Source organism: Truncatella angustata, assembly GCF_020726525.1.
Source record: "Truncatella angustata strain MPI-SDFR-AT-0073 chromosome Unknown BKA67scaffold_4, whole genome shotgun sequence".
NCBI classification, from domain to species: Eukaryota; Fungi; Ascomycota; class Sordariomycetes; order Amphisphaeriales; family Sporocadaceae; genus Truncatella; species Truncatella angustata.
This window is the reverse complement of record NW_025763384.1, coordinates 3,576,762-3,592,481: the sequence shown is the minus strand read 5'-3', so window position 1 is coordinate 3,592,481 and position 15,720 is coordinate 3,576,762. Positions and strand designations below refer to the sequence as shown.

General features: G+C 47.0%; 6 protein-coding genes across 6 annotated transcripts; 4 read left to right on the top strand and 2 right to left on the bottom strand.

Moving 5' to 3' along the window:
* Positions 1-2,139: 2,139 nt before the first annotated feature.
* BKA67DRAFT_659091 (UbiA prenyltransferase family-domain-containing protein) lies at positions 2,140-3,114 on the top strand (the record flags this gene model as incomplete). Its single annotated transcript, XM_046107395.1, has 1 exon — positions 2,140-3,114. The coding sequence occupies one exon, from the start codon at positions 2,140-2,142 to the stop codon at positions 3,112-3,114; it is 975 nt and encodes a 324-aa protein (XP_045959092.1).
* Positions 3,115-3,786: 672 nt separating this feature from the next.
* BKA67DRAFT_517024 (pectate lyase 2) lies at positions 3,787-5,000 on the top strand (the record flags this gene model as incomplete). The annotated part of the gene is made up of 5 exons (XM_046097870.1): positions 3,787-4,108; positions 4,161-4,405; positions 4,459-4,587; positions 4,643-4,656; positions 4,718-5,000. The coding sequence occupies 5 exons, from the start codon at positions 3,787-3,789 to the stop codon at positions 4,998-5,000; spliced, it is 993 nt and encodes a 330-aa protein (XP_045959091.1).
* Positions 5,001-5,236: 236 nt separating this feature from the next.
* On the bottom strand, positions 5,237-6,357 carry BKA67DRAFT_536115 (Alpha/Beta hydrolase protein; the record flags this gene model as incomplete). Its single annotated transcript, XM_046100108.1, has 2 exons — positions 5,237-6,250; positions 6,346-6,357. The coding sequence occupies 2 exons, from the start codon at positions 6,355-6,357 to the stop codon at positions 5,237-5,239; spliced, it is 1,026 nt and encodes a 341-aa protein (XP_045959090.1).
* A 3,298-nt stretch (positions 6,358-9,655) lies between these two features.
* Positions 9,656-10,216, top strand: BKA67DRAFT_536114 (uncharacterized protein; the record flags this gene model as incomplete). Its single annotated transcript, XM_046100107.1, has 1 exon — positions 9,656-10,216. One exon carries the CDS (start codon positions 9,656-9,658, stop codon positions 10,214-10,216), a length of 561 nt encoding a protein of 186 aa, XP_045959089.1.
* A 1,309-nt stretch (positions 10,217-11,525) lies between these two features.
* BKA67DRAFT_624152 (concanavalin A-like lectin/glucanase domain-containing protein) lies at positions 11,526-12,731 on the bottom strand. Its single transcript, XM_046105518.1, has 2 exons — positions 12,163-12,731; positions 11,526-12,111 (listed from the first exon to the last, which is right to left on the bottom strand). Exons 1-2 carry the CDS (start codon positions 12,507-12,509, stop codon positions 11,712-11,714), a joined length of 747 nt encoding a protein of 248 aa, XP_045959088.1. The 5' UTR covers positions 12,510-12,731; the 3' UTR covers positions 11,526-11,711.
* Positions 12,732-12,956: 225 nt separating this feature from the next.
* Positions 12,957-13,617, top strand: BKA67DRAFT_566291 (uncharacterized protein). The gene has a single exon (XM_046102880.1). The coding sequence runs from the start codon at positions 13,127-13,129 to the stop codon at positions 13,367-13,369; it is 243 nt and encodes an 80-aa protein (XP_045959087.1). The 5' UTR covers positions 12,957-13,126; the 3' UTR covers positions 13,370-13,617.
* Positions 13,618-15,720: the final 2,103 nt, after the last annotated feature.

The following is a 15,720-nucleotide window of genomic DNA, read 5'->3' as shown; positions in this document are numbered from 1 at the left end:
GGAAGGTTAGCCGAAGTCAAAGTCGAAGGCCTGACCACTCATGCTTCTCAAATTGTCGAACCGCGATGCGCAATGGACAGCACGATATCCACGTGCTTGGGAAATAGCGTACCAGTCTTACGGAATCTGACAGCTAACTAAGCCGGATCCCGGGAGTGGGGATGACGGCGAACAGGGTTTGGCGCGTCGTCCAGTTATAGTCCAGCGGTGAGCTTGATTTGGAGTACCATACATCTAATATGCATTCATAGATTGTCGGTAAGTTCAATCTTACGTTGAGTTAACTTTCCACTCGTGGCATGTTACTGTTGGCCATGAATCTGGATGGCCTAAGAAGCTTGACCACGAAGCCAAGGTTTGCAGTTGATTAACAATTTGGCGATGTCGTAACGGATGCTACGAAATATACCATCACATCATATGATAACAGAAGATTATCATTCCATGAAGCCAGGAGTTGTGCATAGTATTGTGGGCAGGGCTAACGCATAGAGCTGCGAGCCAGCTGTGCATCATGTGGATCAGTTGGTACGCTACCGGTTCCTGGCCTGAGGTCCGCAACTGGCGATTCTTAACGCGCATTAATTCTTCTTACTCCTATGTACTACGGATTCTGGAACTCGAACTTACAGTACGGATTAACCGCCGCAAATTCATGCTTCGTGTTGGACCCGCAGGAATTTCTTGGGTTTGAGATACTAGTATTGGCACCGGATGCTGCAGTAGACACTAGACTAGTAGACACACAAAGTGGGTGCATTTTGTGGCCTTGGCCCCGGTCTAGAATCGACGGAGACTGGAGAACAAAATTAAACACAAGATTACTTTACTTGTAAAACACACTGCAACAGCTTTCAAGCAAAACTCATCACTTTGAGCATATAGTAGACTAGTTAGAAGCAAGTTGTCTCGGAGGCTCTGACTAAACGAATACTTACTTGATCACATGCGAAATGATGTTGCTGCATCGCGGAAACTACACTGCATGCCGCGAAACCCCTACCACCCCAACCTGTCACTTCGCCTGCAGTCCACTGAAAATCCCTCAAAGGCTTCAAGGGGAAGGGGCCAGGGACAGAGTCGTTACAAGTACACAGTAAGGAGGAGGGCAGGGAGGAGGAATGATGCCGAGTCATTTACAACGTAAGTACGGTAGTCAACGTGCGAACATGGAATCATGGTATGCACAAGTAGCAAACAGTAATCGCCGACAGTGGTGCTACAGCCACTACTAAAAGTACCCGAAACATCCAAGGGACCCTAGAGATGTCCCCACAGGCTCAATCAAGTCTTAGCGGGGCACCACATCAGGAGAGTTCTTTGCAGGACCACAAGGAACCAGTCAAGACGATGCAAATCCCATGATCCTAGTGCAACTCCTTCATGCTTATGGAGCATGGTTCTGACCCATTCGTACTCTTGCATTTGGCATGTGGAACCTAAATTTGCCATCGCCACGAACTTCACGCCCCTTCAGCTGGTGCCTCACTGGAAGAGGACGTTCGAAGGATTTGGCAATTGTGGTGACACAAACTCTTTGTGTAGTATGTTCTTCTATAGTCTATCGGTTGCATGAGACAAAAGGTTGCGCTAGGTGTTATCTCAACTCTATTGTTGCACTATCATATAAATAGGCCAGCATGCCACGCCATTGGATCAAGATTCTTGTTAATTCACCAAAGGAACGCGGCACCATTAACACGTTCCTAGCCATCCATCGAACCTTAACGGGGACCCGGGGCTTCGGGATCAAAACAGCATAAGCGAATCCTCTGAACTTGCTAATCCAAGGCCCTTAGCTCTGCCTAAAACGAATTGCAGTCGAGTTAGTTGCAGTGCCTCACTTCTAGCGTAACGTAGCGGTTTTCCGGATTGAGTTACCATCTCCTTGACTCGCACCGGCACCGTTGCTTTGATGCGTGGCTATTTCCCAAATGACGCACGCATTCAATAACCCGCAGATCACCCTCTCTATTGTGTATCCATCCTGGTCGAGGCCCCGTAAAACAAGACATGTGGAAACGTAGCGCGGGTTTCCTTAAGAAGCCCCCTTCGTCGGCTTGGTGTTGCATCAGGGTGCTGTCAGTGCAAGTTAATTCTACGCTGGCGTTTTATCGCAGCCAACGACCGACGGATGCCATGCCTCGCGCTGATCCAACCCATCATCCTAGGATCCTCGATACTCGCGGATTCTCACTTTCATCTACGGGGTCCTTGAACACCCTTGTCGCGTCCGTTTCTTACCATGCTCTCACCGCCTGGCTGTTCGTTCGCAACGACATCTTCAACTTGCCCACTGTCGGCGTGTTTTTTGGGGTTCTCAATGGCTTGATAGCACACAAGGCGTATGGAGGTCCGGACTTTTCCATGTTCCAAGTACTATTAGCTGTGCCTTCGATGATCCTCTGGACATGGAGTCATCTCCTCATATTCAATCTCCACAATCAATTGGGAGGATTAACAGAGGACGCCATCAATAAGCCCTGGCGGCCTATTCCCCAAGGTCGCATAAGCGAGCGACAGACTAGAATCCTGCTTTGTCTCCTGTATCCCCTGACGGTGTTGCTCGCGGCAAAGATCGGGGGGTTGAACGTCTCGCTGCTGGAGCTAGGAGCATGTTTGTGGTACAACCATTTCGAAGGGGGTTCTGACCCATTTCTGAAGAACCTTCTGAACGGAATTGGTATCTCATGTTTCCTAGCCGGGCCGCTTGAGGTTGTGTTGCAAAGGAGCATCGCTACAGACTATCAATTGGCAACTTGGATGCTGATTATCGGTTGTGCAATCGTGACAACTGTCCATGTTCAAGATTTTAGAGATGTGGCTGGCGACAAAGCATCTGGGAGGCAAACAATCCCTATTGTGATAGGCGATTGGAATGCTAGATTGGTCGCCTCCGGCGGACTATTTTTGTTCACGCTCCTGTCATATTGGTTCTGGAGCGCCGGATGGAAAGAATCAGGTGCAGCTTGGCTGGGCGCAGCGATGCTGACAAAGACATTGTTACTAAACCGAGATCAGGAGGCGAATGATTTCGCTTGGAAGACGTTGTGGTTTTTGTGGCTGCTCGGCTTATTCCTTATCCCGTTTTTCAAACATTTAATTGGCCATTAAACAGCCGACATGTCTCACACGAATCGAGCGAACGATAAATAAGAAAATTCCACCATTTCACACCATCTAGCTTCCCGTATTAGTTTCGCCCAATAGGCAAAGAGAAAATTGGGATATAATACTTGTTAGCCAGATATTTTGGAACCCTATCTGAACCAAAGGAAGATATCCAGACGGTGGGTTGGTCTAGCGGTAGCACGACGCTAGGGACATCCCGCAGCTGCCCGCTACCAAAAGCTGCTAGCACACAGGTGGCAACTAACAGAGCCCCATCATATTACAACTTTAATCATGTTGTCTTCGCGTCCAATATGCCACAATCATTTGAACAGACGTATTCAGGAAGGTGGTCGTCTTCACGTATATTAATGAGTTTGCTTGGAACTATTTAGGCGATGGACTGGCCAAGACATAATAGTAAAGCGGCTGAACTGGTTCCGTGTACCACCCTAACGCTCCGTTCTTATTGGAGGATTATCTTGAGGCTCGCTGCAGGTATCTTGTCATACATGGACTAATTGGGGGTGCTATACTCCGTCCACGCTTCCGAAGCGAACAAAATAAAATTCCATTGACTATATATCATGGGAGAAATACTGTGATTCTTCGTTAAAATAAGTGTGCTCCTTCAATCAAACGTGCCAACTTCGAACTTTCTGTGCGATTTGAAACATGAAAGCCATTGCTCTTTTCGCCTCATTTGCAGGCCTGGTGGCTGCCAGTCCTACACCAACTGAAGATGGTACATTAGATGCTCGTACCATTGAGAAAAGAGCTACCATTACGGATGCTTGCACCGTTGGGTTCTGCACGCAGAATGGAGGTACGACCGGCGGCACAGGTGGAACTACTACCACTGTCTCCTCCCTGGCTCAGTTTACTGCAGTAGCCAATGCGACGGGTCCCTATGTTATTCTGCTCAGTGGTGCTCTATCGGGCGCTGCCAAGGTTGAGGTCGGCTCGGACAAGTCCATTATTGGCTTGCCGGGGTCCAGTACGTTCCTCACTCTTTAAATTTCAGAACGGTCCTCGCTTACTCCAACTAGGTCTTACCGGAATTGGCCTCACTATCTTGGGCCAGTCCAATGTTATCGTCCGTAACATGAAGATCTCGAAGGTTCTCGCCGACTATGGTGATTGTGTTACCATTCAGAAGTCATCTAATGTTTGGGTTGATTCTTCCGATTTCTCGAATGACCTTGATCACGGTAAAGATTACTATGACGGCCTTGTAGATACTGTCCATGCGTCCGAATGGGTATCGATCACCAATAACTATTTCCATGACCATGTAAGCTGCAGGACGATGACATCGCCAATTGCATTCAGCTTATCATATGATAGTGGAAAGGATGCCTTGTTGGCCACTCTTCTAAGAATGAGGCCGAGGATGTGGGTCACCTGCATGTTACCTTTGCATACAACTGGTGGGACAACATCAATTCGAGGACCCCAATGTACAGATTCGGTACTGTAAGTTGAACCCTCTATGAGCACTATAGATTGGACACTAATTAGTCAATTGCAGGGTCACTTGTATAAGTAAGTGTCCCAGGACGGTTTCAACTTTGATTCCTTTACTAACCTACTAACCCCTACTTAGCTCCTACTATTCCAACCTTGGAGATACTGCCATCAACACACGTGACCTCGCAGAAGTTCTGGTCGAAAGCTCAACCTTCGAAAATTGCCCGAAGAAGGCCATATTCACCGACGATAATACCTACGAGGGCTACGCCGTGGTGAATGATGTTGATCTTGGCGGCAGTCAGAATCTTGCTCCAGAGGGTAACCTGACCTCTGTACCCTATTCCTACACGCTCCTGGGCTCGGCAAATGTCAAGGCTTACGTCGCTTCTCATGCCGGACAGGTATTGTCCTTCTAACTCGCCACGTATCTGTACACTGTTTAATAGGCAAGCCCGTGGAGGAATGGAGATATTTACTATACTTTGAATGAATTATATAACCAATAGTTGTATAGTAGCATTGCCAATAGAAGTTAGAGAATCTAAAACAATAGATTTTTCATGTGAGTGACTTCTCTTCGCATACTGAAATTTATTAGAGGCCTTGAGTAAATCTTCAATATGAACGGTCGATATAATCGGATCAATAGAGACTAGGCTACTGGAACGTGTTTATTGAGCCAGTCATCCATCACTAATGTCGCCGGATATTTTGAGTCGCCAAGCCGCAGAAGCATTTGCATGTGGCCCTCGAAACTTTGGCCCTCGAATACGTGTATATCAGCGTCGGTACCTGCAGCGTTCAGTGCCGCCGCAAACTCGACAACTTGGCGAATGTCACCCTGCCTCAGCACATGGAGGAGTAAGAATGCGCGAGCATTAGGCGCACGCGCGTTGTATGTAGGTGACATGGCACGTAGCCGCTTCGGGTCAGTACCGAGTCCATAAATCAGGTTTTCCGCTACCGGGCCCGGACTATCCGTAATCTCCGCCATTGCATTATAGTTCGAGCCATCCAAGGATATGACAGCTCGCACGATATCGATACTCATCCCTGCCCTCGCTAAATAGCTCGTATCCGTGCCCAGTAAGGTAGCAACGTGTGCGCCAGAACTATGGCCCATCAAAATGACTCTTTCGGAATCTAAGTCAAGTTTGCTCGCATTCTTGACCAGGTAGCTCAACGAGTTAGCCACCTCCTGCACTTGCTCCTCGACTTTCACCGACGGTATGAGTGTATAGTTGACGGTAGCAAATGCATAACCTCTGGAGGTCAAATGGCCAACTTTGGCTGAGCCAACTGAGTCCAGATATGTCCCCACTTGCCAACTACCGCCATGGACAAAGAGGACTAATGGAGCCCTACTTGATTTGGCTTTCCAGAAACGGATTCGATGAGAATCTCTCTCCCCATATGCTATGTCCGTGCCTCCAGTGGGGATGTCTGCGTTCATCTCTGAAATAAGTTCCATTGCTCTGGCTGCCGTCGTGTCGTCCGGCGATCTTTGAAAAATCTTGAGTCCTGTTATCTCTTTTCCTCTAGCCGCTCTAGCGATAGGGCTGAGTTTAGAAACAGACGAAGGCTTGAGCGTGACAGATGTTGCTACTGAGCTCGTCGTGGAACCACCATCAAGGGTGGTGGCGACGATGGATGAGGTTATTCCTGCCTAGATTAAGGGACAAGTTAGCAAGACCAACGCTCTGCCAAGGATTGTGGCCGATCAATTCCGGCCTGATTATGTTAATATTTTAACTCTCTTACTTCCGTCGACATCGTGACAGAGGATGGTACAGGGATATGTAGGTGTCCGGCCTCGGCGTTGCAATAGTCCTAGAAAGCGAGCCAATGACGGTTACCCGTGGCAGACTGGTTTCCAGATTTAAAAGTTAATCAAGTATATTAAAAACTTGATCGGATGTCGCTTATCTTATACTTTGTACGGAAACATGTGTCAATGAGGTGCTGCCTGAAAGCGGGGTTGCACGTGGCAGTCGGATATGCTTCGTCGTTTACCAATCCTGAATGAATATTTTGTATCACCGTGAATTAGAGTATATAGAAGTGAACCGGATTTTCATTGAAATTGTTTCGTAATGTCCCTTATAAGTATGTTTACGGAGAGGGTGTAGGAGTTGACAAGTCCCTCTTACTAATTTAGTCCTAAGCTATGCTTATGATCCCTTACATTAACCCCGCTGAGACTGGCCCTTTACATCACGAATACTGGATCCGAAAGATCTACACCCTAGTTTGGCAGTGCGGCTTATGTGTTACGGATCCTCCCTATCCCCGTAGCACAAGATGCGGGGCAAATGATCCCTTCACGCCAGGGAGGTACATAGTACAGTAACCTTAGTTTAGAACTAGGTTGTATGTTGTTGCATTTCTTTTTGCGCAAAAAGCCACACTTCCTACACGGGATATGCCGGCAGATCACAGTTTTACACTGCACTTTCTCCTGATTTAGATGCTCTCTTCGCAAACCAATATTTCACAGAATTCTGGACCCTACCCTCCATTCAAGTGCCTAAATATATACCTCAACATAAATCCGAGTCCTTCCGATGCCTCCGTAACTGTGATGAAAGTCGGCGACCATTTCGTGGTCAAGTTCTGTGGCGGGTCCCCATCTAGAAGCACATAATCTTTAATATTTGTCAGCAAATAGAAAGGTTCCTGTGCCTAAGCTTTTCGCAATATGATCGAGCCGAAGACAACTTGTACTTTTGTCGTTATAGAATACGTCGATGGCCATGTGCTAGGAGAGATATCGAAGTCTCTGACTCCCGCAGAGAAACTCGGTATTAGCCAGGAGATTCAGAAAGCTCTCGAAAGTCTTGACGAATTTCACTCTCGCGGATATTTTTGGGGGGCTTAGTCGGGAGCCTTTTCCTGATGGAGTATTTTGGACGTCTGAAAAGAACCTGAAAACTTCAGGCTCCCTCGCAATAGAGAAGGAATTAAATGAAGGAATTATACGAAGGCTAGAGCTGTCTAAGCCTACATCCCACATGGCACTCCCGCGAATACTTATGTCAAGCACGTTGAAGGGCGATAGCATCGCGTTCAGTTACAGAAACCTGCAGCCAAAATTTATATTTTGGCGACCAAGGTTAGTACAAGGGTTGTTGATGAGGCAGCTTGAAGACTAATATAATTGATTGAGAAAACTCTTGTCGGTACCCGAAGTATTAGGAGTTTTGCAATTCTACTATTGCTGGCCGCTTCGACCAGACCGGTTGAAGTTGGTAAAATGAACCGTGCCCATTCACCCTACTGAGCATCTTCTGCTTCAGGCAATTTGAAGAATTTTGTTCTGGTTAAGGCGGGCTGGCAACCAGCTCGCAGCCGCTACATGGTAATTCTACTTGTATCTCTAATTGCTAATGCTATACCCTAGACAAGTTGAAAGAAACATTGATATCTCCAGCCATCTCTTATTCTTCGATTTCACGCGCCTTGCCAGTGCGCTTCAATGACGTGTTGCGCCGGGGATATCTGACGTGATCTGTTCCGATATTGCAGCTCCATCAAAGTAGGCCTGTGGTAACTGGCACTGATTGGTTGGTTCATATGATACACAGAGGTGCTTTACCCACCGCCGCGACAGCGCAATTTGATAAGCAAAGTAACCACCAAACGATGAGGGGTAGATGCGAGATGCGTGTGGCTATGCGCTCATTACTACCTAAACATGCACGATAATACACCATCAGTGAGCTGTTATTGCTGAAGCCGAAGTGATGCTTGCATGGAGCCCCATGCGCCATAAGATGATCCAGGTGTTGCGATTCCCATACATGAACAGCCTCCTTGCTTGATATATAATACTCGAATGGCATTAAAATCCCTTCATGGCGCGGATGTGATGTTCCACCCATGATCCCATTATTCTGCATCCTATTTTTCGATTTCAGCATGACTTTAGGTATGAACCTAGCTTACAGTCGAAGGCCACTGTCTGTAGTTCTTAACCAGCTTGCAGCAACAAATCCTAATAGACTTTACGCTGTCAGTCCAAGACACCCGAATGTCAAGGACGGGTTTCGCGATGTTACCATATCGGATAGTCGCTGGATGTGTCAACTTCACCGCCAAATGGATTGAAGGCAACTTCGGTTGCAGCGATCACTTTGCGACTATTACTTATATAGGAATCTCTAACCTTCGAAGCATTGCGATATTTCTAGGAGCTGTGAAATGCGTGTATAAGGTGTGACTTCTTTGGGAGCTATGAAGTACAAGCCTACTGATGCCTTTATTGAGTCCTACATCCCTCGCCCGGTAATCCGCCCGCTATCAACTTGTTGTTCATGGATTAGACTGGAATTACATTACTAGTGCATGTAGTTGAGGTGACACCTATCCTTAGATATATGTAGAAAGCAGAGGCATCAATCCGCAAGGAAGTCATCTCGTCCATCTATAAAATGATGGCTAGTGATTCTATTTACTTTCTTTCTTTATCAAAACAGCTTTGATGATGCTAGAAACGAACCCATAGTTATATTGCACTCCTCGGGATCGACAGGTAAGATCACGGTTTGGTAAGGTGCGGACATCATGAAGCTGAATAACACAAGTCCTCCCATGCCGATCACTATAACGCATGACACGTTTGCAGTGCCAAACAATGGTTATACTTTACTCAAAATTAACAGGCCCAAGAAGCGTGATTCATCAGGTTAGGACTTTGAAGGTGAAGCACGAGTGTTCGTTATGTTTCCATCTTCCACGTAAGACTCTCTAGACCTCTCTGTACTGTGGCTATTTCGTGTTGGCTGACTTGTACATCTGGCGGGATTCCTATCCTTGACTCATAAGCCAGATCCTGAGCATTCGGGCCAGAACCTGTGCTAATATCCGCACAGAAAATGCAATTTTCAGAAACTTTTCTCCGATATTAGGCCCTCCGCACATGGTTCCTGACGGCGACCTGTTGAAATAAGTCTACAGCAGCGGAATGTGAGTGCGATGGTCCTTGTGTCGTCACTCATAGAAAATGTTCTTGCAGAGCTGAAGGGCATCAGGGTTTCTTTTTGGGTGGTCCTTTTTTTCTTTTTCCAAAAACATGGACTTCGTGACTCCTATTGGCGCTCCTTTCCGTGATGCAGTCAGAGATAATCTTTCAAAGGTCACCGAAATCATATCACCTTACGGTGCAACGAAAATCCGGGTTGTTCCTGAGATCCAACCACCTCGTGAAGACTGCGCCTGGCACGAATTTAACCCCAACTACAAGCAAGAGATGCGACCCTACGGCACAGATGAAGCCATTTTCAAAATGGTCATTCTTTTGGATGGTAGCACCAAAAAGTCCTCCGCTCTCAACCACAATCTGCCAGGTGTCACTACATACCTGACTAACCTTGAAGACTTATTTAAGCAACATCCACAGAGGCCTACTTTGTTCAAGTCCCACGGGCGTAGAGACAATATTATTGTCCTAAAGAATAGAGAAAAGCTCAACCCAATTCCACCTGAGCTGGTTGTTCAAAGTTACCACCGAGGTCTAATAATTGGCGGGTTTGGCGGATCGCCATTGCCGCGTGGTTTGCCTATACTGATCTGCGACATTTGTGTAGCCGCCGATGCTGGAATTATTGGCAGTCTCTCATGCGTCCTGAGTTAAACACTCCTTAATGCTTAGTAAGATTATAATTGATGTCAACACGCCTTGCCCAAGCTCTTAAGTTCTTTTACATTCATGCTATTTGTTAATAATCGCGTTCCTTTTATTTGCAGTAACATTTGATTATCGACATACTCTTGTGTTAACAATCAAAATACCACATGTTCGATCTTCAGATTATCAATCTCTACCTCCTCGTCAAGGATCAGTCCCCATACTAGCGAAAATTTTAATTACCGATATGTTACTCCGAGATCGTATATGTCTTATTAGTTGCTATTTAATGACTTTGTCACTGGCAAAGTTGTGCTAGATGTGGAAATCATCCCAATAGTTTGGCCGTGCGACTCAACTCAGCATCAATTAGAATTGCTAATGACGGTCTTGGTAAGAATTCAGTCAGTCATGTCTGTATATATCGGCATTGATTGGATACCTTTGTGTATAAGGCTTCTCTTGGCACGGGATCCAGGTCGACAGAAAACTTTACAGGTGCTGCCGGATTTACAGCTAACGGTATTGTTTTTAGCAGCTAAAATGGGTACGACGTGCAGTTTGTTGGGGAGCCTTCTCACAAAATTGACTCGGCATGGAAGTGTTTGATTAGAACTGTGTCCAACAGACCTCAGCCCAGAATGCGCAGTTCCTGTGCTCATACGCCAAGGTCGCTACCTTTACATTACGGAAAACGAGGCAAGAGACTTGACGTTCGGTATTAAATTATAAATTATCCATTTAAGTGGGAATTTTATAATGTATCTAGAAACTATGGTATTTCTAAGCACATACGGACATAGCCCTCAAAAAACTCGTCATTCTCCGCTCTATCCTAGATAAAATGAGGAGCGCCGGCTTGTCTAAACGTAGTCCCAGGTCGCAGCTCCGGTGCTAAAATTGGGCACTCGACATACTTTATGTGAACCAAGATGTTCTTAGTAGCGTTCATATGGCGGTTCTTGCCTGAAATACGTAAAATACTGCTCGAGCAGATGGATGGACCTTTTGGGGATACCCACGACGTAGCTAAAGGTGTTGAGATGGCCGACGGAAATTTCACCAAGACACCTGAACAAGGCACCAAGATTGAGGTGGAGCACAAGACTTAGGCTCGATAATAAGATTATGGACTTGTCGGAAACCCTGACCAGCTCCATTGCACATGATGACAAAAGCTGGTCGAAAAATCTCAGGGCGCAGCTCTCCCGCTACCTGGGACTTACATACAATAACCAAGTTAGTGAGCAATACTTTGTTTCTTTGTGCAACATATGTTATATTGACATCATGGAACCATTGCTTTAATGACATTGCTGATTCAATCAATTACTATTATCTATAAAAAGTAATCCCGTCCTCTTATTCGGTTGCTTTCACAGCCACATTCCTCTACAAGTCCATACTAAAGCGCACTGACCATTGCGCTATTTCCTGGACTTGCCAAGAGTATATCGAAGCAGGACGTTTGTCTTCTTCTGAGTTGGTAACCCTGCGAAGTTTACGCAATCGTCAATTTGTAAGATGACGTGGTGAAAACAACGTTGCTTCCAGTGAAGGGCTCAGTACCAGCCTGGAGGTGAGTGACCCAGGAATTAGCGTCAACACCTTGCTTGCTGGTCAAGTAGGTCAAGAACTTCTTGACGTCACCGCTGAAGCTGTAGACAGGGCTGGAAGCAACGAAAGAATAGACCTTGACACCACCGTTCAAGCCATAGTAGAGCTTGAAGCTATGGCCCTCAAGCGTGACTGTAGCGATAGCGTTGCCGGTCGAGGAGATGGGAAGAGCACCACCGATAGCGGCAAGCCAGATCATGATCTCGTAGGCATCGTTGGCGCCGGAAGTGGGAGCGAGCCACAGGTCATACGACACATCGGCGACAACGTTGTTACCGGTTTGCCTAACACTAATTTCAGTTATGTGCTTGATCCGAGCTAGGAGATGTACTTACGACCAGTTCCAAGTAGACGTAAGGGAGGAGATGGAGGACAGCTTCTTGTTGACGTTCATGAGAGCGACGTTGGAATAAGACTTGACGTGGCCAGGACCGCCAGCCCAAGTCCAGGCCGTGGACCAATGAATTGACTTATCGCTGTTGACTCCAGTGAAGTGGGTGCACTGCGAGCCGGAAGTAGCGTCGCTGGCGCCAAAGTTGTTGTGGTAGATAGTATAACCAATTTTATCGAGCGAGCCAAATGAGCCGCAAGAAATATCCACTCCGCGCTTATCCAGCTCGGTAGGAGCGGCCAGCGCCGTGGAAGCCGCCACAAGGGACGTGAGAAAGCGAGAGATCTGCATATTGATTGATTTTCGAAAAGAGCGAACGCGACAAAAGATTGTGCTTGGGGAATGACATTCAAGGCTCTCTCACCGCAGGTCTGCACCTCAATGATTTATACCTTTAAGTGTTCGTAGTCAGTCTCTAGGCGATCTTTCGCAATATAACCTAACGTTTCACCATGATTCGTATTAATCTTTTTTCAACGGGGTCTTCAAGCCGTCGCATTTGAGGAACAATTTTAAGCTTCTATGGCAGCTCCAAACTAGGCTGAAAGACGGGTAGCGCCTAATATAATTGTAGCGAATACGAGCCCCGGAGATTCGGTCTCAGCGATATTTAGGACTATGCTAACCCAAGTGCGGTCCCCTAGACCGACACCACGTGCTTACCGACTGCCGAAAAGCTTGGGTGCCAATGTAAAATACTTTAAATTATCCCTGTCTTTCCCGTTTGCTCACCGCAGAGGGCCACTTGGTTAGCACATCCACAGAAACTTCGGCTACCTGTCAGAAGTTTGTACCTTGGACGATTGTTCTACTCCGTATGTATACCAGGCCTGAAACACTGCAGTGGACGTCGTCATCAGCAAGCTGACAGGTGCTGACCCAACGCTTGTCAACGGCATCGCACCGTAATGTGGCGGCTGCACATTCCTGCCAATCACCGCAATCTTGGCCTTCTCTTGATGATTCCAGCCTGCACGCGTCTTGCACTACCTGGGTGCATTGTAGCATGCTTGGACTCATGTGCCAAGCCTGGTTCGCACTACTCTATGTCTTATTGGGTCAATGGCTTCAGACCGGAAAAAGCCATGAGAAGTGACGATGAAGGAATGGAGGAACAACCCATGATTGCGATCCAGAGGGCAGTTCAGTGAGGCGGATTAAACATCTCTCCATTTAGCTCTTGCATTTACAATCGTCAAAGGACATGCTATCGTTAGTAGGCGGGGATTGTGGCGAGTCACCCTAGTCCAGCAGCTTCTCTTGATAAGCACACGTATCTATGCAGACTGAATCAGTATCGCAACGCTGCTCTATGTCGTTTCTCGCTTCGGCGCAGAAACGCTGCAACCCGCTGCGTAACTGGATACCTTGTCTATTCAACTTGGACGATGACCTGAACCTTAATCAAATCGGTAACAAGAACCGAGAAGGTTAAGTGTGCAGGTCCGAAGTTGCTACTGAAGTCCCACTCTGCGACGACAAGGAGTATCAAACCCCATGAGTAGCTGACATTCGCAGTTTCAGGACCGCCGTCGGACTTGCAGATTGGCATACGCCGCGATCGCCACTGCTTGATTGTCGCCGACTGTATTTTGAATCACATCTCGGCATTTCGGACTTGGTCCCGTCAATTTTCCAAGAGCAGAGCTATCAGCTCTTCGCCGCTACGCCAATTCATGACCACATTCTGAACCACGTTGTCGTCAATATGGACCCGGTCTCCCCTTTCTAGAAGCAGAGCCATATTTACTTCACCCCGTCGACTACTTCCTAGCTGCGGCCGCCACAACGTCCGTAGCCACCTCTACCTACTCCCCATGCTTTCCGAGATGTAGAGCCGTGACCCCCTCGCTATTATTACAATGACCAATTTCTGTAATGGGAGTTGCAAGAGTGCAACTCCAACCACGGCAGACGTATAGGCCTGGGCATGCGAGCCCATGCATGATGTCTCGGGAAAACCAATGATGCCGATGGGCGGCAGTCTTGCCGCAGCAGCTTCTTCATCTACGATAGCCACGTCGCACGAAACTAACGGAGTTGATGAACTGCCTTCTGACTCCTTCGGAAATCTGCGGTTCGATGAGATATGGGGCAATGATGGGGCATGGTTTTCATAGGGTCCGAGAAAGTCTGTCTCTCATCAGGATGCTCTGCAAATTCATCTGCACGACTGGAGTTCTTGTGTGTATGTAGATAAGCGTCGTAGTCCGTATGCTGCGATGGCTTATGCCAGACCGGTGAGCATTTGTGATGAACGAAATGAATGATGAGTCTTTGTGTGAGTTATTACAGTTGAAATTGATTTATGCAATTAAACCAGTGGCGATTTCATGCAACCATCTATCGATAAACACCTGAATTAACTATTAACTACTAGCTTAGTACCCGCTCAACCTTGCAGTCTACCATATCTCGATGTCCACACTGCAAGAAGCAGACTTAGAGTCCTCTGATCAACTCTAACCTGTACCATGTCAATACGTGCCAAGGCGGGAAGTTCACCATCATGCTGCCTCCTACAATCTTCTATTTCTACAATCTGTCCTGCTACCAGCGCAGCGGCTGTATTGTATCACACGCCTTCCTATTGATTAGGGGTATCTTTCTTGAGAGTGAGGGCTCGGTATCGAATTTGGGGCACGCGACATTTCAAAGCCACATAATATAGCAGCGGGACTACTCCACTTTCCAGAGAGAAATAAGATGCTTGTAGCTAAGTGTGACGAATCTGTCCAGTAATCTGATGAGTAAGTGGCACTACAAGTCTCTCCGCCTGCTGCATGATGTGGCAAATGTCGGTCTCGAAGTCATCGAAAGTCATCTCGTGATCATTTATACAGGTGGATATCATGATTCTCAATGCTTTGTAGCACAATGTCAAAATTCTGGTGGCAGCCCATTGTTTATCCCGGCTGCGTGCCATGCAGACCGTGGAGTTATTGTTGTTGAGATAATCAGTGACCTCGTCATGCCACTGTCTCAGTCGCATTGCGAAATCAATCCGCCTTCTGTTTCGCGTCTCTTGTTCTTGAAACTCGTCCTGAGGTGTCCGCGTGGTGGGGAAAAGAATGTCTGCCACAGTAACGAGTGTATAGAACCGCGGGCATCGGTGAGGCTATTGAAGCGAGGTCTCTCTTCGCCGAGGTTAGTTGTACAATTCATCAAGGTAAGATGGTTCCTTGAAAGCGACTGTTGGACTTCGCTGAACATGCTGGCTTGCATTGCCAGTTGGCCGAACATGGGCCCCAACGTCTTTCGCACAAGGCACCCCTTCGGTGACGAAATTGGGGTACTAGAAATGCCGCTTTTCTGACTTTACCACCTAGCTATAATCATTAGTTCACTCCGTATATGCTTTTGTGCATCTTGTTAGGAGCCAAAAAGTATCTCGAAGCCGGCATAATGGGACAGCATGATAGGGTTACTTCGAGGTTGTCAAAGCCACTTTTGCAAGTAGACGAATTCAAAAGACATAGGGCTAGCAGCTCGATTAGCTTTC

What these genes read in the sequence shown, in the direction of transcription:
- BKA67DRAFT_624152 (XM_046105518.1), bottom strand. Translation starts at nt 12,509, where the DNA reads ATGCAGATCTCTCGCTTTCTCACGTCCCTTGTGGCGGCTTCCACGGCG. An exon ending in ACGTCTACTTGGAACTGGTC is followed by an intron (nt 12,112 to 12,162) that starts GTAAGTACATCT and finishes AATTAGTGTTAG; the next exon opens with GCAAACCGGTAACAACGTTG.
- BKA67DRAFT_566291 (XM_046102880.1), top strand. Translation starts at nt 13,127, where the DNA reads ATGTGGCGGCTGCACATTCCTGCCAATCACCGCAATCTTGGCCTTCTC.